The sequence below is a fragment of the Schistocerca americana genome, chromosome 9, assembly GCF_021461395.2.
Source record: "Schistocerca americana isolate TAMUIC-IGC-003095 chromosome 9, iqSchAmer2.1, whole genome shotgun sequence".
Taxonomy (NCBI): Eukaryota; Metazoa; Arthropoda; class Insecta; order Orthoptera; family Acrididae; genus Schistocerca; species Schistocerca americana.
In genome coordinates this window covers 135,035,672-135,057,731 of record NC_060127.1, presented here as the reverse complement: position 1 = coordinate 135,057,731, position 22,060 = coordinate 135,035,672, and the positions used below count along the sequence as shown (strand labels likewise).

Sequence of the window (22,060 nt, the reverse complement as noted above, 5' to 3'; positions counted from 1 at the left end):
TGTTCATCAATAATAGTTGGTAAATAAACAAATAAACAAAATTAAGCAGAAGGACAGGGTGGCTACTCAAGCTTGGAAAAAGAATCCCTGAGAATCGGAGGTGTGAGGAAGAAGGTGGTGTCAAGAAACTCTCGATAAATTAACTCACGCGAGATTTCCACACTCCTAACCATCCCTAGGCCCGCTATTTCCTATGTCATACTGAAGGGACACGTACAGCACAGAAGCGTACAGGCCGACCTCGCCTGTTGACTGACAGAGGCTGCTGACAGATGAAGGGGGTCGTAATGTGTAATAGGCAGACATCTATCCAGACCATCACACAGGAATTCCAAACTGCATCAGGACACACTACAAATACTATGACACTTAGGTTACGCTGGTAAATACCGAACGACGCCTCGCTTGGTGTAAGGAGCGTAAACGTTGGACGATTGAACAGAGAAAAAACGTTGTTTGGAGTGACGAATCACAATAAACAATGTGGCGATCCGATGGCAGGTGAACATTATCTGCCAGCATGTGTAGTACCAACAATAAAATTCGGAGGCGTTGGTGTTATGGCATCGTCCTGTTTTTCATGTAGGAGGCTCGCACCCCTTGTTGTTTTGCGTGGCACTATCACAGCACAGACCTACTTTGATGTTCTAAGCGCCTTCTTGCTTCCCATTGTTGAAAAACATTTCGGGGATGGCGATTACATCTTTCAACACGGTCGAGCACCTGTTCATAATGAACGACCTGTATCGGAGTGGTAGCACTACAATAACATCCCTGTAATGAACTGGTCAGCACAGAGTCTTGACCTGAATCCTATAGTACAACTTTGGGATGATTTGGAACGCTGACTTCGTGCCGGGCCTCACTGATCGACATCGATACCTCTCCTCAGTGCAGCGCTCCGTGAAGACTGGGCTGTCATTCCCCAAGAAACCTTCCAGCACCTTACTCATTGTATGCCTCCGAGAATGGAAGCTGTCACCAAGGCTGAGGGTGGGCCAACACTGTACTGAATTCCAGCATTAACGACGGAGGGCGCCACGAACTTGTAAGTCATTTTCAGGCAGATGTACGGATACTTTTGGTCACATAGTGTATATTCCATCAAGTTTGGTAACAGCGCTAAACACAAGCAACACTGATGCACTGTAATGGCCGTTCTAAATCTCACAGAGAATTTCATCTGTCCATTTATCTACTCGCTGATGGTGTGTACGTGTACAAAGTTACATTTACATCTGATGGTGTCTTCTGAGTGCTTCACTATTTTTGTCAGGGAATGTATTTTGTCCACACTCAACCTAAGCTGGTGAGAAAGTTATTTCTTCCTACAGCCGAGACTGCAGTACGCTTTATCGAGTGTCTTTACTTAGACCTTCTGTCTGCTGAGATGGAGATGTTGCCCACAGGTGTGCACAGTCGGGGTTCACGTACGCAGAACGGACTACGGGCAGTACATGAGGGAGCGGTTCCACCTGCAGCAGGAGGCCGGCCCCGCCTACTACGAGGCCGCAGCTGCTGCCATGTTGGCAGACCTGCACAGCGAGTGCGCCGCTGTCGCCTTCGCAGTCACCAGCGATGACAGCCGGTGGTGCCGACAGCATCTGCTACCTGCCCTCACCAGGAAGGCCTCAGTGAGTTACAGAGTGGTGCACCTGATTTTATAATTTTATTAGTTTATTAATTGACTACACAGTTGTTAGAACTGTAGAGAGTAAACATAAAACTTCGAGTTAAAGGAAACTGACAGAATACATTCAACATTGTGAATAGTGAAATATATGAAAGGTTTTTTAACGACTGCGTGTGGAGTATCTTACTTAAAACAGTGGAAACATATGGAGGAGGCCTATGTACAGTAGCGGATAGATATACACTCAAGCGCCAAAGAAACTGCTACAGGCATGCGTATTAAAATACAGAGAGATGTAAACAGGCAGGATATGACGCTACAGTCGGCAACGCCTGTATAAGACAGCAAGTGTCTGGCGCAGTTGTTAGGTTGGTTACTGCTGCTACAACGGCAGGTTAGCGAGATTTTAGTGAGTTTGAACGTGGTGCTGTAGTAGGCACACGAGCGATGGAACATAGCATCTCTGAGGCAGCGATGTAGTGGGGATTTTCCCGTACGCATTTCAGGAGTGTACCGTGAATATCAGAAATCCGGTAAAACATCAAATCTCCGACATCGCTGCGGCCGGAAAAAGGTTTTGTAAGAATGGGACCAACGATGACTGAAAAGAATTGTTCAGCGTGACAGAACTGCAAACCTTCCGCAAATTGTTGCAAATTTCAATGCTGCCCCGTCAACAAGTGTCAGCATGCAAACCATTCAACGAAACATCATCGATATGGGTTTTTCGGAATCGAAGGCCCACTCGTCTACACTTTACGCCTCGCCTGGGCCCGTCAACACCGACATTCAACTGCTGATGACTGGAAACATGTTGGCTGGTCGAACGATCTCGTTTCAAATTGTATGGCGCAGATGGACGCGTACGCGTATCGAGACAACGTCATTAATCCATTCACCCTGCATGTCAGCAGGGGACTGTTCAAGCTGTTGGAGGCTCTGTAATGGTGTGAGGCGTGAGCAGATGGGGTGATATGGGACCCCTGATACGTCTAGATACGACTCTGACAAGTGACACGTACTTAAGCGTCCTGACTTATCACCTGACCCATTCATGTCCATTGTGCACTCCGACGGACTTTGGCAACTCCAGCAGAACAATGATACATCCCACAAGTCCAGAATTCCTAAAGAGTGGCTCCAATAACACTCTTCTGAGTTTAAACACTTCCGCTGGCCGCCAAACTCCCCAGACATCACCGAGCGAGGTGGCGCAGTGGTTAGCACACTGGACTCGCATTCAGGAGGACGACGGTTCAATCCCGTCTCCGGCCATCCTGATTTAGGTTTTCCGTGATTTCCCTAAATCGTTTCAGGCAAATGCCGGGATGGTTCCTTTGAAATGGCACGGCCGATTTCCTTCGCAATCCTTCCCTAACCCGAGCTTGCGCTCCGTCTCTAATGACCTCGTTGTCGACGGGACGTTAAACACTAACCACCACCACCATCCCCAGACATCAACATATTTGGAGCATATCTGGGATATCTGGGACGCCTTGCAACTTGCTATTCAGAACAGATCTCCACCCCGTCATGATCTTACGGATTTATGGACCCGGCTGCAGGATTCATGGTGTCAGTTCCACCGGCACTACTTCAGATATTAGTCGAGTCCATGCCACGTCGTGTTGCGGCAGTTGTGCTTGCTCGCAGTGGCCCTACACGATGTTAGGCAGGTGTACCAGTTTCTTTGGCCCTTCAGTGTGTATTAGGGTGTTCCTTAAATGAGTATTACATGACAATGTAAAGTGATTTCAGTGCGCATCTCCTACCATTTTAACTCTTGACATTTTTTGATAATATGTCCAATTTCATTACAATTAATTAATGGTACAACAGACTTAAAGATCTGAAAAAGACTTAAATACTGAAAAAAGTGTGTGTATTGTTCTACTGGCACAAAAAATTGAAATAAAGCTATATATGTTTCACAAATATGCTTAAATATATTTAAGTTGGAGAAACTGAAGTCTTACTAAGTAACAAAAAGTACAAAATGTGTGAATGCAACACGAATCAATACTAGTTTTAGTACAAATTTCTTTTCAGTGTCTTTCTTTCAGGATCAGGGTATTATCTCCGGTGATTTTGCACACATCGCAAAATGAATGCTATTTGTTCTTCATCATCCTCACTCCTCTCCCTGTACTGGTCTCACAAAGTACACCCCACGTGGGTTGAACATAAAGAAGAGTTGCTATACTGGAAAATATTGTCAAGATGAGACGTTATAATCTCACACACATTCGCATTTAAGATAGATGATCTTAGTTAGAGTTACGGATCCTCAACACGTGCTTCCACTTTACTCACAAAGTAGTGACAAAGCAACTACTGTAAGATATTCTAAACTCCACACTCGAATTACACTGCGTTGCAATTTAAGATAACGTAAGATATTTTAGACCTAAACCTGAAATAAAGGTGATTAAATTTTCAGTTAGGCTGAACTTAAGAAACTCATTGTCCTACGGACTTCGCAGAGACGCGCTTAGCCAGAGATCTTACCACTTCAGACGCTCGCCGCGGACTGACTCGTGGGTCCCTACCAAGGTTGCTTCCAGATACAAAACGGAAATGACCAGAGAGGCAGCTTCCTATACCAACATGACAAGGGACAGACAAGACCATAGTAAGAACAGAAACCTCTTTGCTGTTAGAAAGCGTAGCTACCTGTTCCGACGTTGGTCCTACTGTTCTCTAGCAGACAGGATTGTCTGCTACCATCAAGCATGCGACTAGAAATACATTTGCTCATTCTTCCTTTCACACAGAAGGGAAGGGGGATGACAGTATCTTATCATATACAGTATATAAATGAAAGCGGATGTAGTTTTGCGTATGGGCTGTGTGGCATGAATTACATATAAACTGTGTTTTAAAGTGTGGTAGTGTGACAGATCGTTCTTGATAATGTGTAAAAGTAACACGTTCCACTGCTCAGTCTTCTCTCAGTTAGTCAGAAACACCACAGTAAATTTAGAAGTGGAATGTATGCCGTAAATGACAACAGTTTTAAAAAATTAACATGAAAGGAATCCAACAGAGACAAGGTGTGGCGTTTCACACATGTCCCAGTCTCTTACGAATGATGTGCATTAGATGACGTTTTCTTAACTTCACACAGCAGAAGCACAGCAGAGGAGGTATAGCCTCTAGGTATCTGGCCTTCTGTTGCAGAGATATATGCCATTCAGGATTCCATTTATGGTAAGCAGCTTTCTTGATGGAAGGTTTTAAATCATTATGAGCGAGTGCTGTTAGACGAAACAGTCATTCACTAGCTCTCCTTTTTGCTAGGAGCTCGACTACTTCATTACGTAAAATTCCATGATGTCCTTTCATTCACAGCAAATGAAAGGCTGTCTCATTTTTCATTGCTTCTGTGATGGCCTCCAATACATACAAAATGCGCGTCTGCTTGTCGAATCTGTGATTTTACACTACTTGCCATTGAAATTGCTACATCACGAAGAAGACGTGCTACAGACGCGAAATTTCACCGACAGGAAGAAGATGCTGTGATATGCAAATGATTAGCTTTTCAGAGCATTCACACAAGGTTGGCGCCGGTGGCGACACCTACAACGTGCTGACATGAGGATAGTTTCCAGTTGATTTCTCATACACAAACAGCAGTTGACCGGCGTTGCCTGGTGAAACGTTGTTGTGATGCCTCTTGTAAGGAGGAGAAATGCGTGCCATCACTTTTCCGACTTTGATAAAGGTCGGATTGTAGCCTACGTGTTTGCAGTTTTATCTTATCGCGACATTGCTGCTCGCGTTGGTCGAGATCCAATGACTGTTAGCAGAATATGGAATTGGTGGGTTCAGGAGGGTAATACGGAATGCCGTGCTGGATCGCAACGGCCTCGTATCACTAGCAGTCGAGATGATAGGCATCTTATCCGCATGGTTGTAACGGATCATGCAGCAACGTCTCGATCCCTGAGTCAACATATGGGGACGTTTGCAAGACAACAACTATCTGCACGAACAGTTCGACGACATTTGCAGCAGCATGGACTATCAGCTCGGAGACCATGGCTGCGGTTACCCTTGACGCTGCATCACAGACAGGAGCGCCTGCGATGGTGTACTCAACGACGAATCTGGGTGCAGGAATGGCAAAACGTAATTTTTTCGGATGAATCCAGGTTCAGTTTACAGCATCATGATGGTCGCATCCGTGTTTGGCGACATCGCGGCGAACGCACATTGGAAGCGTGTATTCGTCGTCTTCATACTGGCGTATCAACCGGCGTGATGGTATGGGGTGCCACTGGTTTCACATCTCGGTCGCCTCTTGTTCGCATTGACGGCACTTTGAACAGTGGTCGTTACATTTCAGATGTGTTACGACCCGTGGCTCAACCCTTCAACGATCCCTGCACACCCTACATTGCAGCAGGATAATGCACGACCGCATGTTGCAGGTCCTGTACGGGCTTTTCTGGATACAGAAAATGTTCGACTGCTTCCCTGGCCAGCACATTCTCCAGATCTCTCACCAATTGAAAACGCCTGGTCAATGGTGGCCGAGCAACTGGCTCGGTACAATACGCCAGTCACTAGTCTTGATGAACTGTGTTATCTAGTTGAAGCTGCATGGACAGCTGTACCTGTGCACGCCATCTAAGCTCTGTTTGACCCAATGCCCAGGCGTATCAAGGCCGTTATTATGGCCAGAGGTGGTTATTCTGGGTACTGATGTCTCAGGATCTATGCACCCAAATTGCGTAAAAATGTAATCACATGTCAGTTGTAGCATAATATATTTGTCCAATGAATACCAGTTTATCATTTGCATTTCTACTTGGAGTAGCAATTGTAATGACCAGTAGTGTATAATTTCTGCAAAAAGTTCATTAGTATCAATATTAACTTAAATATCTGTGTTGCATAACAAATACCCTCTGCTATATAGGCAGAGGATTCAGATGGAAGCACAATCATACGTGTCATTAGAGGGGATGAAGAAGGCGCATCCCACTCGCTCTTCTGTTTTAGAGCCGTATGTGTACATAGCGGCTACAAGCTTACTGTGGGCAATGTCGTTCAATAAAACGCTGTAGTTCATCATTGATGCTCTTCATGTTTCTTATATCACGTAACAAGTATGACACTGGGGTATATTAAGCCGGATTTATAAAAGTCTCTTTCCCAAAATTTTCGCTGCAAGTGTTGTTATTTTCCAGTGGTCTAACCTGCTTGTGTAGCTTAATACGTAGAGTGCTAGCTCGTTACACGGGGAGCTGTTCCATGGCTGTTTGGGGCCATGTGTTAGGTTAAGTACTACTGGTCTGGTACAGTGGTTGCTCAAATGAAGTTTTTAGGCGGTTTCCCATGGCCGTTTATGCCAATGTTGGGGTGTACATCAATCTCTGCCCAAGAAAATATCATCTACAAACAGCGAAAATTACCATGAAACGCAGAACCTAATTTACACAATTCATATACAGAAGACACACACTGGTTCCACCTACACCCTACAACCTTACTCTGCAAAAGCACTGGACGTCCGTGGCACAGGGTGCTTCCCGTTGTTCCAGCAATTAGGAAATGTGCCCGTTCGCCGGAGTGGCCGAGCGGTTCTAGGCGCTACAGTCTGGAACCGCGCGACCGCTACAGTCGCAGGTTTGAATCCTGCCTCGGGCATGGATGTGTGTGATGTACTTAGGTTAGTAAGGTTTAAGTAGTTCTAAGTTCTAGGGGACTGATGACCTCAGAAGTTAAATCCCATAGTGCTCAGAGCCATTTGAACCAAATGTGCCCGTTCCTTTCCCATATCGATCACAGGAAGAATGATTACTAGACTGTCTCTGTACGCACTATAGCTAGTCTAATCTAGTCTTCATTTCCCATAGAAGAATTATGTAGGAGTTTGTAGTATGTTCCTAGACTCATCATCTACAGTTGGCTCTGAGCACTATGGGACTCAACTGCTGAGGTCATTAGTCCCCTAGAACTTAGCACTAGTTAAACCCAACTAACCTAAGGACATCACAAACATCCATGCCCGAGGCAGGATTCGAAACTGCGACCGTAGCGGTCTTGCGGTTCCAGACTGCAGCGCCTTTAACCGCACGGCCACTTCGGCCGGCATCTACAGTTGGTTCTTGAAACTTACTAAAGAGGCTTTTGTTGGATAGTTTGCATCCATCTTCTTCCATTTGCCAATTCAGTTCTTCGAGAATCTCCGTGACGCTCTCCCATTTGTCCAACAAAACTGTGACCATTTGTGCTACCCTTCTTTGTGCACATTCAGTATCCCTTGATATGGGTCTCGTACACTTCAGCAAGATTCTAGGATGGGTTGCACGTGGACAAGATAAATACCGGAAAAAATATTATCCTCCAAGTGTAGGTGTGTGACTCAGTAGCTGACAGCCACGCAGAGGATCTGGGTTCTATTCACAATTCTGCCAGGGCATTTTCCTCAGTGGTAGGATTGGAACGGAATACACTCAGCCTCACGGTGCCATTTTGGAGCTACTTAAGTGAGAAGTAGCAGCTCGAAGGTCTCCTGGGTGCGCTGTGCTGACCCCGTGGCCCATTGGGTGACACCAGCAGCAGGGGCTGACATGGCGGTCGGACGGCCCCCCGGGCCACAGCGGCGGAGCTCTCCTTTCTCTCCTGGTGTAGCCGCCCGTTGTGGCCGAGCGGTTCTAGACGCTTCAGTCTGGAACCGCGCGACTGCTACAGTAGCAGGTTCGAATCCTGCCTCAGGCATGAATATATGTGATGCCCTTAGGTTAGTTAGGTTTAAGTAGTTCTAAGTTCTAGGGGACTGATGACCTCGGATGTTAAATTTCCCAAAGCTCTTTTAAATTCTGATTCTAATACTCGATCCCCTATCTCTTCTATATCTTCTCCTGTTTCTTCTTTTATCACACCATAAAAGTCTTCCCTCTCATACAGGCCTTAATGTACTCTTTCCACCTCTCCGCTCTCTCCTCTGCATTTAAAAGTTGAATTCCCGTTGCACTCTTAATGTTACCACCCTTGCTTTTCTATATGCTGTCCTTCCAACAATCATTCCTTCACACTTTTCATGCTTCCACTTTGTCTTAGATTCCCTGCACTTCCTATTTACTTGACTCGTAACCAACTTATATTTCTGCATTCCTGAATTTCGCTGAACATTTTTATATTTCATTCTATCGTCGACCAGCTGAAGTATTTCTTCTGTTACACATGGTTTCTTTGCAGTTACCGTATTTGTACTTACGTTTCTCTTCCCAACTTCAGAGATCGCCCTTTTTAGAGATGTCCATTCCTCTTCAATTGAATTGCCTGCTTAGCTGTTCTGTATCACAGTATCTATATCTGTAGAGAACTTACTACTTCTGTGTCCCACTTTTTTGCATATTGATTCTTCCTGACTAGTCTCTTAAACTTCAGGCAATCATTACTAAACTGTGATCTGTGTCTATATCTGCTCCTGGGAACGTCTCACACACCTGTATCTGATTTTGGAATCTCTTCCTGATCATGATGCGATGTAACTGAAATTTTCCCGTATCTCTCAGCCTTTTCCAAGTATACCACCTCCTCTTGCGATTGTTGAACAAAGTATTTGCTGTTAGTAAATTTATTGCAGAAGTTAATTAGCCTTTATCTTCTCTCACTCCTAGTACCAAGCCCATATTCTCCCGTAACCCTTCCTTCTACCCCTTCCTGTACAACTGCATTCCAGTCCCTTATGGCTATTAGATTTTCGACTCCCGTTACGTACTGAATTAGTCTTTCAGCGTTCTCATACACTTTCTCTGTCTCTTGATCTTCAGCTTGCGACGTAAGCACGCATACCTGAACTATCGTTGTCGGCGTTGATTTACCGTCGATTCTAATGAGGACTACCCTATCACTGAACTGTGCACAGTAACTCACTCTCTGCCCTACATTCCTATTCATAGCGAATGTACGCCTGTCATATCATTTTCTGCTGCTTTCGATATTGCACTATACACAACTGACCAAAAATCCTTGTCTTTTTTCCGTTTCACTTCACTGGCCTTCACTATATCTAGATTGAGATTAGCATTTCCCTTTTCAGATTTTCTAGCTTCCCTACCACTACTTCTGGCCTTCTGCGCCCCAACCCATAGAACGTTATCCCTTCGTTGGTTACTCCCCCATCCCCCTTGGCAGTCTCCTCCCGGAGTTCCGAATGGGGGACTATTCCAGAATCTTTTGCCTTTGGGGCAATCGTCATGACACTTTTCCAGTTACAGGCTACACGTTCTGTGGATACACATTATGTATCTTGAATGCAGTGGTTTCCATTGCCTTCTGAAGTCGGCAGTTCGTGGACTGGTGGCTAGCATTGCTACCGCTGGATCACAGGGTCTCGGGTTCGATTCCCGGCCGGGTTGTGGATTTTTCTTTGCCCAGGGACTGGGTGTTTGTGTTGTCTTCATCATCATCATCATCATCATCATTCGTGACGGTAACTAGATTGGACTGTGCAAAAAAAACTGGACTGTGTAAAAATTGCGACTTCGTACGGGCGCTGATGACCGCGCAGTTGAGCGCCCCAAAATCAGACATCATCATCATAGCCTTTTGAAGCATCATGCCGTTAATCATTGCTCATTCTTCTGTCTCTAGGGGCAGTTTCGAAACCCAAGGGCAAGAGAGTGCCCTGAACCTCTGTCTCCTCCTCTGCCCTCTTTGACAAGGCCGTTGGCAGAATGAGGGTGTCTTTTTATGCCGGAATTCTTTGGATGTCAATTTTGATGATTTTTATTCAAAATTTGAGCGGTGGCAGGGTTCTAATCTGAGACCAAATACAGTTTTTTACTTGACGCTGCCCCTTTTTTTATCTCATTTTGTTCGTTAATGATCGTTGTATTCGTTTGTAGCGGACGTCCCATGACGCTGGTTCGTTGCTCCGTCAACTCAGTTTTTTTAGTACAATGGGCAGCTAAGCCTCTGACCGAACACGCAGAGCTACCGTGCCGGCACCCCTTGACCACGCGTCATAAGTGTGAAATACCGTTTTAAAACGGTTCTCCCCGTTGATCTTTATGCCGTATGTGCTATTTTGTTCCCAACCCCTGTCCAGATCTCCAGTGTAGATCTTCAAAACAGATGGAGACATATCACATCCATGTATGATTCCCTGCGTTGTTGTTAATAATTTACACTTGTCATCTCCATCCTCGATTACTTTTTTTTAATTTGATGTGGCCTGTCTGTTTGTAAAGAGTTTCTGCGCGCCCCGTAGACACCTTAAATTACTGAGAAGTCGATTACGAAAATGCGGATGGAGCAATACATGAACCACTGAGTTTATGTCCCGATATTGTCGCCTCTCCCCGATGTTATTCAATCTGTATATTGAGCAAGCAGTGAAGGAAACAAAAGAAAAATTCGGAGTAGGTATTAAAATCCATGGAGAAGAAATAAAACTTTAAGGTTCGCCGATGACATCGTAATTCATTCAGAGACAGCAAAGGACTTGGAAGAGCAGTTGAACGGAATAGACAGTGTCTTGAAAGGAGGATATAAGATGAACAACAACAAAAGCAAAACGAGGATAATGGAATGTAGTCGACTTTACTCCGATAATGCTGAGGGAATTAGATTAGGGAATGAGACACTTAAAGTAGTAAAGGAGTTTTGCTATTTGGGGAGCAAAATAACTGATGATGGTCGAAGCAGAGAGGATATAAAATGTAGGCTGGCAATGGCAAGGAAAGCGTTTCTGAAGAAGAGAAATTTGTTAACATCGAGTATAGATTTAAGTATCAGGAAGTCGTTTCTGAAAGTATTTGTATGGAGTGTAGCCATATATGGAATTGAAACTGTTGTGTCTAGACAAGACAGCCTAGACACAATGAGAGGAAGCAGAAAGGCACGCGCTAAGCTAAAGCAGGATGGCGTGAGGTCTGAAACAGGATACGTAATGAATGCTATAAAGAAAAGTACGTAGCTTCTGGAATACTTAACTTTAATCCATCCTTTTGGTATATCTGGAGATTGTGGCGATACAAGTGAGTCTCTTTAGATACATGCAATGTTACTAATGGCGCCTTGCTAGGTCGTAGCCATTGACTTAGCTGAAGGCTATTCTAACTATTGGCTCGGCTAATGAGCAATGCTTCGTCCATGTAGTCGCTAGCAAAGTCGTCCGTACAACTGGGGCGAGTGCTAGTCCGTATCTCGAGACCTGCCTTGTGGTGGCGCTCGGTCTGCGATCACACACTGGCGACACGCGGGTCCGACATGTACTAGTGGACCGCGGCCGATTTAAAGCTACCACCTAGCAAGTGTGGTGTCTGGCGGTGACACCACAGAAACATGGACGATAGATAGTTTGGACAAGAAGAGAATAGAAGCTTTCGAAATGTGGTGCTACAGAAGGATGCTGAAGACTAGATGGGTAGATCACATACCTAATGAGGAGGTATTGAATAGAATTGGGGAGAAGAGGAGTTTGTGGCACAACGTGACTAGAAGAAGGGATCGGTTAGTGGGAAATATTCTGAGACATCAAGGGATCACCAATTTAGTATTGGAGGGCAACGTGGAGGGTAAAAATCGTAGACCAAGAAATGAATACACTAAGTAGATTCAGAAGGATGTAGGTTGCAGTAGGTAATGGGAGATGAAGCAGCTTGCACGGGATAGAGTAGCATGGAGAGCTGCATCAAACCAGTCTCAGGACTGAAGACCACAACAACAACAACAACAACAACATTGTTGCCCCTGTTTCGAAAGATTAATTGATGTGACTGTGCATCATTCTATGTGTTACATTATTTAAATAACCCCAAGTCACATATAGTGGGAACATATAATCCTTATTTGGCACACTGAGCTGAAGAACAGACGCATCACCACCATTGGTAAGTGTGGATTAACTTCAATCAAACTTCCTATACTTACTGGCTGACAAAAATACTGTGGACATAGCACATCTCTAGCTTCTAGAAGCAGGTTGGAAAGTCATGTAAGGGAATTGGGTCCTTAACTCTAGAATGGATGTGAAAATCTCAACGGAAAAAAAGTTTGGCTTAAACTCGACGAGGTCATTATAGATGTAGAGGGGACGTGAAAGGAGTTGTTGTAGAACGCTTTATAGGCCTCCGCCTGAGATCAGTCAGTATTTCATGGCACTGAAATAATTCATTAAAACACGGTCGCCGGATTAAAGGAAATCTACGATTCTTCTAAAAGAAGGAAACGACATAGTTTAATCGTAACAGAGATGCTCTGGATCAAAGTTCGATCTTGCTTGAAGGGTTAGACACCAGTATTGTGACCTTGGATAGGTTCCAGAGCTGCAAAATGAGCGGCGTAGCAATAGAGAATCTATGAGTTTCGCTGAATTTACAAACACAGAACTACTGGTGAAACCAGCATACATTCTTAGTGCACATCAATGCACAACTTGTGATGGTAGAATAGCACGAAGTCAGACTGTAAAGGGTCAACCGCCCCTTACGTGTCCTGAACAATATATCTTTGCCTCGCGCAGGTCGCAGTAGGTACTATCGATAGTTTAGCGCCCGGTGCGCCAGTGGTCAGTGTTGAGACTCCGAGCGAGTAAGTTGTTGGCGGCTAAGCGAGGATGGCGGTCGACCGCATTTACAATTGCTTAACTGCTGTGTGTGTCACCCAACGCCGTGGGCCTGACCTTCATCTACATGATTACTCTGCAATTCACATTCAAGTGCTTGGCAGAGGGTTCATCGAACCACAATCATACCATCTCCCTACCATTCCACTCCCGAACAGCGCACGGGAATAACGATGATCATTCCTACCTATGTAGGTTGGGCTCAACAAAATATTTTCGCATTCGGAAGAGAAAGTTGGTGACTGAAATTTCGTAAATAGATCTCGCCGAGACGAAAAACGTCTTTGCTTTAATGACTTCCATCCCCCTTCGCGTATCATATCTGCCACACTCTCTCCCCTATTACTTGATAATACAAAACGAGCTGCCCTTTATTGCACCCTTTCGATGTCCTCCGTCAATCCCACCCGGTAAGGATCCCACACCGCGTAGCAATATTCTAACAGAGGACGAACGAGTGTAGTGTAAGCTGTCTCTTTAGTGGACTTGTTGCATCTTCTGAGTGTCCTGCCAATGAAACGCAACCTTTGGCTCGCCTTTCCCACAATATTATCTATGTGGCCTTTCCAACTGAAGTTGTTCGTAATTTTGACACCCAGGTACTTAGTTGAGTTGACAGCCCTGAGAATTGCACTATTTATCGAGTAATCGAATTCCAACGGATTTCTTTTGGAACTCATGTGGATCACCTCACACTTTTCGTTATTTAGCGTCAACTGCCACCTGCCACACCATGTAACAATCTTTTCTAAATCGCTTTGCAACTGATACTGGTCTTCGGATGACCTTACTAGACGGTAAATTACAGCATCATCTGCGAACAACCTAAAAGAACTGCTCAGATTGTCACCCAGGTCATTTATATAGATCAGGAACAGCAGAGGTCCGAGGACGCTTCCCTGGGGAACACCTGATATCACTTCAGTTTTACTCGATGATTTGCCATCTATTACTACGAACTGCGACCTTCCTGGCCTCTAGGAAATAAGTAAATGGCATTGACTGAGTGATTTGTTGGTGTGTTTAAGTGTTCATTTGTGCACCGTCATTATGCGACAGCCGCTCCAGGCACCCACGATTTGAATTGCAGTGTGGATTGTGCATTCAGAGCCACATGAAGAACGTTGGCGTGTGACGATATTAACAGGAGACCTGTGATGAGTAAACCGTTATTACTTTGTCAGACTAAGGGAGTAACTGCCTCATTTGTACTGTTTAGACTATATAGAACCTTAACAACAAAGTATGTTCCGATTATTGCTACCTGACATCCTAATTAGCTTTGTAGGATTTGATACGAAACAACTCCCATGCAAATATTAACCAATCAATGTTTATTAATTGCACACGGTCAAACTATACTAAAGTGTTAGGCTATAATCCACTAGTCAATAACGGTGGGTTAATAAGGGAGTGTTTCAAGATGAGCGTTGGAGGAAACGGAGGACCGTTTGCACCAGGAGTTTGCTACACATGGAGGGTTTACCTTCGTGCTGAAAATTTGAGTTGCTGTTGCGACAATGGCTGGAGTGCTGCACGGGAGAGCAGGAATGGCGATTATATTCCCTGAGTATCACAAATATTTGGCTGTTTGTTCCCGAATTTTCACGATTTCTGAAGGTGTGGTTAGGCAAGGCCCTAAGAGGGCGGCTGAAATTGCAATGCTGCAGTCTGAGGCAGAGGCGCATCCTGTATGGACATGACCGAATAACTCGTCTCCTCTCTGACACTGTCCATCTACAAGTGGCTCTGGTTACATCTCGAAAACCTTTGGCGTTTCTTCCACAACTGATGTAGGCAAAGAAGTGCGCTACTCTGGCATTTGGGGGGTTTTGAGGACACATTGTTTGGAGATCTGTGTGTGGTCTTGGGACTGTACCCAGTAGACTATACCATGAGACACTGGGCCGCAGGGAAGGTTGGGCAAGACAACTGCTGCAACAGGCGAAGAAATAAAGAGATAAACGCCACTTAAAGAGAGGGCTGTCAGATAGCTGGCAGCGTGAATGCGACAACAGTAATAAGGGCAGAAGGGTTTACACCTTGTTATCCAAAATCAGGGAACTGTTAGTAATATTTGATTGTTTATTTACTTATTTATTTAACATGATATCATTAGGACTGTCAGGCTCTGTTACATGGGACCAGTACCTTCTTTACATCGTAGTTACCTAAGAAATAACAATTGTGGAATGATAACTAGTATTAAAATGATTTGAGTGTCTGAAATGGCAGCGTGAATAAATAATTCTGACTATGAACTAATGAAGTTAATAGTGAGCACTCCGTCTTCAGGCCACAAGTGGCCCATCGGGACCATCCGACCGCCGGGTCATCCTCAGTTGAGGATGCGGATAGGAGGGGCGTGTGGTCAGCACACTGCTCTCCTGGTCGTTATGATGGTTTTCTTTGACCGGATCCGCTACTATTCGGTCGAGTAGCTCCTCAATTGGCATGACGAGGCTGAGTGCACCCCCTCGAAAAATGGCAACAGCGCATGGCGGCAGGATGGTCACCCATCCAAGTGCCAGTCACGTCCGACAGCGCTTAACTTCGGTCATCTCACGGGAACCGGTGTATCCCCTGCGGCAAGGCCGTTTCCCGGGTTAATAGTGGCAGTACTTTTACTAGTGCAGCTGCTGCAACTAATAGTGATAGTAGTAATAACAACAACAACAACAATAATAATAGTGACAATAAGTACGACAGTAATAACAATGATGATCGTTGCAGATATGGAAAGAATTTATAAGTGTACCGAATAGATGTTTTGTGATGCATTGACTTCCGACAAAAGGAAATTTAAGGAGACTTCATCGACTAAGAATTCTAAGAAATGAAGAAGATCAGGTTCGCAAGAAGGATGTACGTGGGTAATCATTACTGTTGCCATAGCATGTATCTCATTGACTGTCTTCTGAAGTTGGGGATGTTACTAATTTCTCCTATATAATGCGGGAGATTATTCCAGAGTTGGTGTCTGAGAAGGGTTTCGAGAAAATAGCTGTGCGATGGGGTGGGACAGTAAACATTTTGCTCTGACGTAAACAGGTGTTTCTGCCATCTTGTTCTGACAAGAGCGTTAAGGCCGGGGGGAGATATGGGGACAGTGTTCACTGATAGAACAGTAGGGAAGACCTGGAGCATGGAACTCTCTTCACGACAGCTGTGCATCTGGTGGTGAAATGTGATCAAATAGTCAAACATCACAAACATAACGAACACAGGCATTCACAGCGAGTTGCAGGCGCTGTGAGCTTTCCTTAGAAAGGCCTTGTAGGACATCATCGCTGTGATAGATAACTGGAGTATAATTGTTTGAACAAGTTTCTTTTTCAGGTCAAGAGGGAAGAATTTCTTATATTTTGCTAGGACATGGCAATTCTGAGGCCTTCTTTCACAACGTACTTACTGTACGTTCTCAGTCTAATCCAAATATCTATCTACAAAGACCCAAGCAAAGGCATGATGTACTTCCTGTGAGGACATAATCCTTAACGAATGCATTCACACCATATGCTTTCAGTGGAAGAGAATAATGTAGGCCCTACTTATGGGCAGAAAGACTCCCCAGAGCACACTCGCAACACGTTAAACACTTATCACAAAGGCCAGACGAGTAGAGCACACAGACGAGTACCGGTACAATGCGATTAGAGACGAAATATCGTGGAAAGAAATCGACAGTGCGACAGACTCGATCTGAAAGGCCCTGCACCACCAGTAAAAAACAACGGCAAAATGGACCTGACATGAGAACCAGGACGCAACAGACAATCAACGTAATAGACACTTCAGAGGCTCAAACGACAGCACAGACGATGATGATGGGGAATTCCTTGTCCAAATCACCTAGTGCTTAACCAGTGGCAGGTAAAACTTCAACATTGTACATAGCCAAACAGCATAGTAACACCAAGAACGAGCAACCGGTGCATGACTTGATGTCTTTCCGAGGTATCCCCCAATACTCCACTAGCCTTTGGTCGTGGTAATCTACAGCTTATCTTTGTCTTTCCTGTCATCTTCACAGCCAGTTCCAGGGGCTGTGAGCTTTCCTTAGAAAAGCCTTGTAGGACATCATCGCATCAACAAACATCCTCCGTTACAGTTAACTGATTGAATTTTTCTTTGTAACCTATTATTCGACTTTTTTTATTTCTGAAACCAATATTTGCTGGCGCAAGAAATAAATGCAAAATGTACAACCTTTTTTTAATGCTAAGCAAAAGGCACCTAAATATGCAATAAATTAAACAAATTTGAAAAGAAAATTAAATAACTTCAGAGAAACTGCTTTCCATACAATTGGTGTCACAGACACGCTCCTTCCACAGTTTCACCAGAAGAATTTGTCTCTGTTAAGTTTCCTGACAAGATCGGCTTCACACGAGGCATGGGACTGATAATACCTCTTTCAACTTTTAACGTAATGGCCTAGATATAATTTTCTGTCCCAAGAAGCGGCCATTGTACAAAATTCCCTTCCATATGTGACCACGAGTCACACGACGCCAAATATTCGCTTGTCCCCTCCTCTTACAACAAGTAGCTCACGTTAGTCACAATTTTAACAAAGACATCTACTAATACCTAACTGTGCTTCAATACGACGCTTCTAGCTTTGTGGTGGTGAACCGAAATATTCGAACCACTACAGGCTGCCACATACACTGAGGTGACAAAGGCCGAGGGATACCTACTAATGTCGTGTCAGGCCTCCTTTTGCCCAGATTGGTGCAACAACTCTACGTGGGGTGGACTCAACAAGTCGTTGGAAGTCCCTAGAAAAAATACTGAACCTTGTTGCCTCTATAACCGTCCATAGTTTCGAAAGTGTTGGCAGTGCATGATTTTGTACACGAAGTGACCTCTCGATTGTGTGCCATAAAACTTCGATGGGATTCATGTCAGTAAATCTTGGTGGCCTAATCAATCTGTCGAACTGTCCAGAATATTCTTCAAACCAGTCGCCATCAATTGTGGCCCAGTATCACGGTACAATGTCACCCATAAAAATTTCGTCGTTGAATGATTGGAAATAGTCTCAAAATAGCCGAACATAACCATTTCCAGTCAATTATCGGTTCAGTTGGACCAGAGAACCCAGTCCATTCAAATATAAACACAGTGCACACCACTGTGGAGCCAGCACAGCTTGTACAGTGCCTTGTTGACAACTTGGGTCCCTGGCTTCGTGGGGTCTGCGCCACACTCGAACCCTACCATCATCTCTAACCAACAGAAATTGAGACTTATCTGATGAGGCTACTGCTTTCCAGTCCTCTAGGGCCCAGCTGATATGGTCACGAGTCGAGGAGATGTGCTGCAGGCGATGCCGTGTTTCACGCAGTTCAACTTGTCTGTTGCCACTAACAACTCTACGCAAACACTGCTGCTCTCGGACGTTAAGTAAAGCTCGTGGTGAGAGGTAATGCCTGAAATGTGGTATTCTCGACAGCCCCGGACGGTGCACAAGTCCCGCCCAATCTCCCCCCCCACCGCCCCACACCAATCCATATCCTAAGCTCCGCCCATGGGCTGCCGCATGTTCCAACATCAAAGTTTTTCGTATCACAGATTTGCCAGTCATAATAAGGGAGAAAATCAGTAATTAGTACGAAATACAGTTTTTCCGGTACCATTGTGAAAAGAATTAGAAATATGTTCATTGAATATGCGAGTTGAAAAATCATCAATAAGAATGAAAAATGAAAATGGTATCCACACTGTCTTTTTTTTATTTCATGATCTTCCATCTGCACTATATCAAGGAATCTGATATTTGTTAACTGCAGTGAGCGCAAATTTCCGTCACCTCGCGTAGTGTAAGAAATTCTGTTGGGAAATATTAATTGGTGGTATCGCCAAGGATGCTGTCCATTATCTCGATTGTCTAAAGTCAATGTTGTGCATAATCAAGGCAAAGTCGATGTCTTGGTTTGTTTCTGATTACCTCATTAAGACTAAAGAATATAAGAGTCGGATAATGTAGAAGTGCGTAATGCAAGCAGACAGATATTTATACAGTGCCATTCTTCATTAATATTTGCCTGTGTAATGGGTGAATTTTTACTTGTGAACTCTTATGACTGCTTGCTTATAGCAGACACGAAATTATTTTGAGTTCTTCTTCAGCGTTTGAGAGCTTTAGAGCTGTCTATTGTTAAACATATGTACATAATTTCTTCAGTGTCATTCCAACACATCTTATCGTACTTTAGTGTCTGTTAGATATCAGTTTTGACAGCAGTTAGCCACAACAGTCAAGATTAGGTACCTTGTGTTTGATAACTTTATTGAGAGTGCATATCTATGTTTCATTTTGACAGTATTACACAAACTGCTAAGAAGTACTAATAGCACAACACTGCTAGTATGAACAACCGTTGTAAATTAAAAAACGACGAACAAAAACACGACAGTGATGAGGACTACCAAAGATAATATTGGTGCGCTCTTGGTTGGTGTGGCAGGGGGTAGTTGTGGAGGGGAGTAAATGGGCGGGGCTTGTGCAAATGTCCGGGGCTGTCGCTAACGCTTCCTTTCTCTTCACACTCTTGACACTGTGGATCTCGGAATATTGAATTCCCTAACTGATCATGATGGGAACTTTTTCACATGAATCACCTGAGTACAAACGACAGCTCCGCCAATGCACTGCCCTCTTATAGTTTATGTACTCGATATTACCGCCATCTGTATATGTCCATACAGCTATCCCGTAACTTTTGTCACCTCATTGTACAAATATCGAACAACGAACTGTAGACAGATATCAGTACGCTTCTTGTAAAGTTTGAGATTGAGTTAAATAAGTTATTAGGGTAAGGTTGGTAATCAGCAACTGAAGTTCTACTTCGTCTGAGTTGCTGTTGCGATTTATGCAGTCCAGTATTGTTCTGTCCCAGGCAGATGCGGCCGCCAGCGTGGGGTTCTTGATGTCATCGAGGAGGCCTGTGGACGACTTGTGCCTTCTATCCTCGTGCCAGCACCTCATCATGGCCTACGGCACCTTCGGGCTGACCGCAGCCATCCTGTCCGGCGGCCGGACCATCATGTACGACACAGCCCACCACGGCGCTCACCCACAGCCTGCCCCTCAGATGATGACATCACTGGTCCCTCACTGGCGTCTCATTCCATAGCTACTCGCTCCATCCCAAAGGATGAAGTCACTGCTCTCACACTGGTACGTCGTCCCATAGCAGCTCCTGTTTGTCTCATCCTAAAGGGTGACATCACTAATAGTATACTGGTGCCTCATCTCCCAGTGACCATTGTTCGCATTATCCCAGAACGTGACATCACTAGTGCCGCACTAATGGATTCGTCTTACGATGCCTCCACCCACATCATCCCAGAGGATGATGTCGTTGTTCCCACAATGGCGTGTCACCTGTTAGGGCCCTGTCTGTGGCATGAATAGCACTGTGAAAACTTCTATTTCTTCCCCAATTTGTTAAAGTAAGTGGATTTCTAATCTGTTATCAAACATAAAAAATCTTCTGAGGGTTAGACCACACTGTACTCATTTTCCATTTCTTCTCCAGACTTTAAAAAACTATGGGAACAATAAAAGAACAAAAATGGTTCAAATGGCTCTGAGCACTATGGGACTTAACATCTATGGTCATCAGTCCCCTAGAACTTAGAATTACTTAAACCTAACTAACCTAAGGACATCACACAACACCCAGTCATCACGAGGCAGAGAAAATCCCTGACCCCGCCGGGAACCGAACCCGGGAACCCGGGCGTGGGAAGCGAGAACGCTACCGCACGACCACGAGCTGCGGACAACAAAAGAACACAGCGAAAAACAGAAAAGCCACTCAAGTTTCAAGCACAGGGTGAAATCGTCACTAGTGGATTACAAGGGGCATTGTGGCCAGGATGTACATTTTGATAATGTAAGAGTTCTAACAAAATAATGTAATATTTGTAAATGGAGTGTCCGAAAGTTGAGATCTGCAAGAATAAGTGAATTTCAACAGAGATGATAGCAATGTATGCTTCCCACCATTAAGAAATTAACTATCCAGCCATAGTGAATGACGATTAGAGGTGGCAAAGGCACTCGTTCCCCACAATTCGATTTCCGCGCAGTGTGGATCCAGAAGTTCGCTCACTCACCTTGATGGTTGTGTAAAGCTTCCAGGTGCACAAACGGAACAGTGAGACTCGGCATTATACCTAGCCATAAATTTTTCTCTACAATTCACACTACCTATTTTAATTGTTCTACATCTCCTTCTAAACTACTGAACCGATTTCAGCCGAACTTCCTATACGTATCACTTACTGTCAGGCAATAGTTGCTGTGTGGTAAGAACCGCCTACCTATCATAGATATCACTTCATAAACAACAGGATACAAAAAGCAAAACTAACCTCCAACTGATAACACAAAAGGAATGGGGAGAGTATTTCCAAAAATTATTAAATGAGGACAGAGAAGAATATCTAGAAGAAGGAACAGGGGAAGATAAAGGACATGAAGATGACGAGATCCAGATTTTAGAAAGTGAAGTACTTCAGGCGTTGAGAACAGGAAAGAATGGTAAATCACCGGGACCAGGCAATATCAATCTGGAGTGTCTGAAATACGGTGGTGACAAAATTGTGAAACTGATAACACAGCTCTTCAACAAAATGATACATGGAGATTCAATACCCAACGAGATAAAGCTAGGTTACATTAATACAATATTTAAGAAAGGGGATGGCAAAATTTGTTCGAACTATCGAGGAATTTGTGTTACAATCACATTAATGAGAATTTTTGCGAAAGTAATTAAAAACAAACTGAAAAAAATTTTAGAACCCAAGAAGAA

General features: G+C 44.3%; 1 protein-coding gene across 1 annotated transcript; it reads left to right on the top strand.

Annotated features, from left to right (window-relative positions):
• Positions 1-1,522: 1,522 nt before the first annotated feature.
• On the top strand, positions 1,523-20,402 carry LOC124550862 (galactoside 2-alpha-L-fucosyltransferase Sec1-like). Its single transcript, XM_047125604.1, has 2 exons — positions 1,523-1,634; positions 20,135-20,402. Exons 1-2 carry the CDS (start codon positions 1,524-1,526, stop codon positions 20,369-20,371), a joined length of 348 nt encoding a protein of 115 aa, XP_046981560.1. The 5' UTR covers position 1,523; the 3' UTR covers positions 20,372-20,402.
• Positions 20,403-22,060: the final 1,658 nt, after the last annotated feature.

Bases quoted from the DNA above. Each gene is read 5' to 3' on its own strand.
- LOC124550862 (XM_047125604.1), top strand. From the start codon at position 1,524: ATGTTGGCAGACCTGCACAGCGAGTGCGCCGCTGTCGCCTTCGCAGTC. The intron at 1,635-20,134 runs GTGAGTTACAGA...GTTCTGTCCCAG, and splicing joins CCCTCACCAGGAAGGCCTCA to GCAGATGCGGCCGCCAGCGT.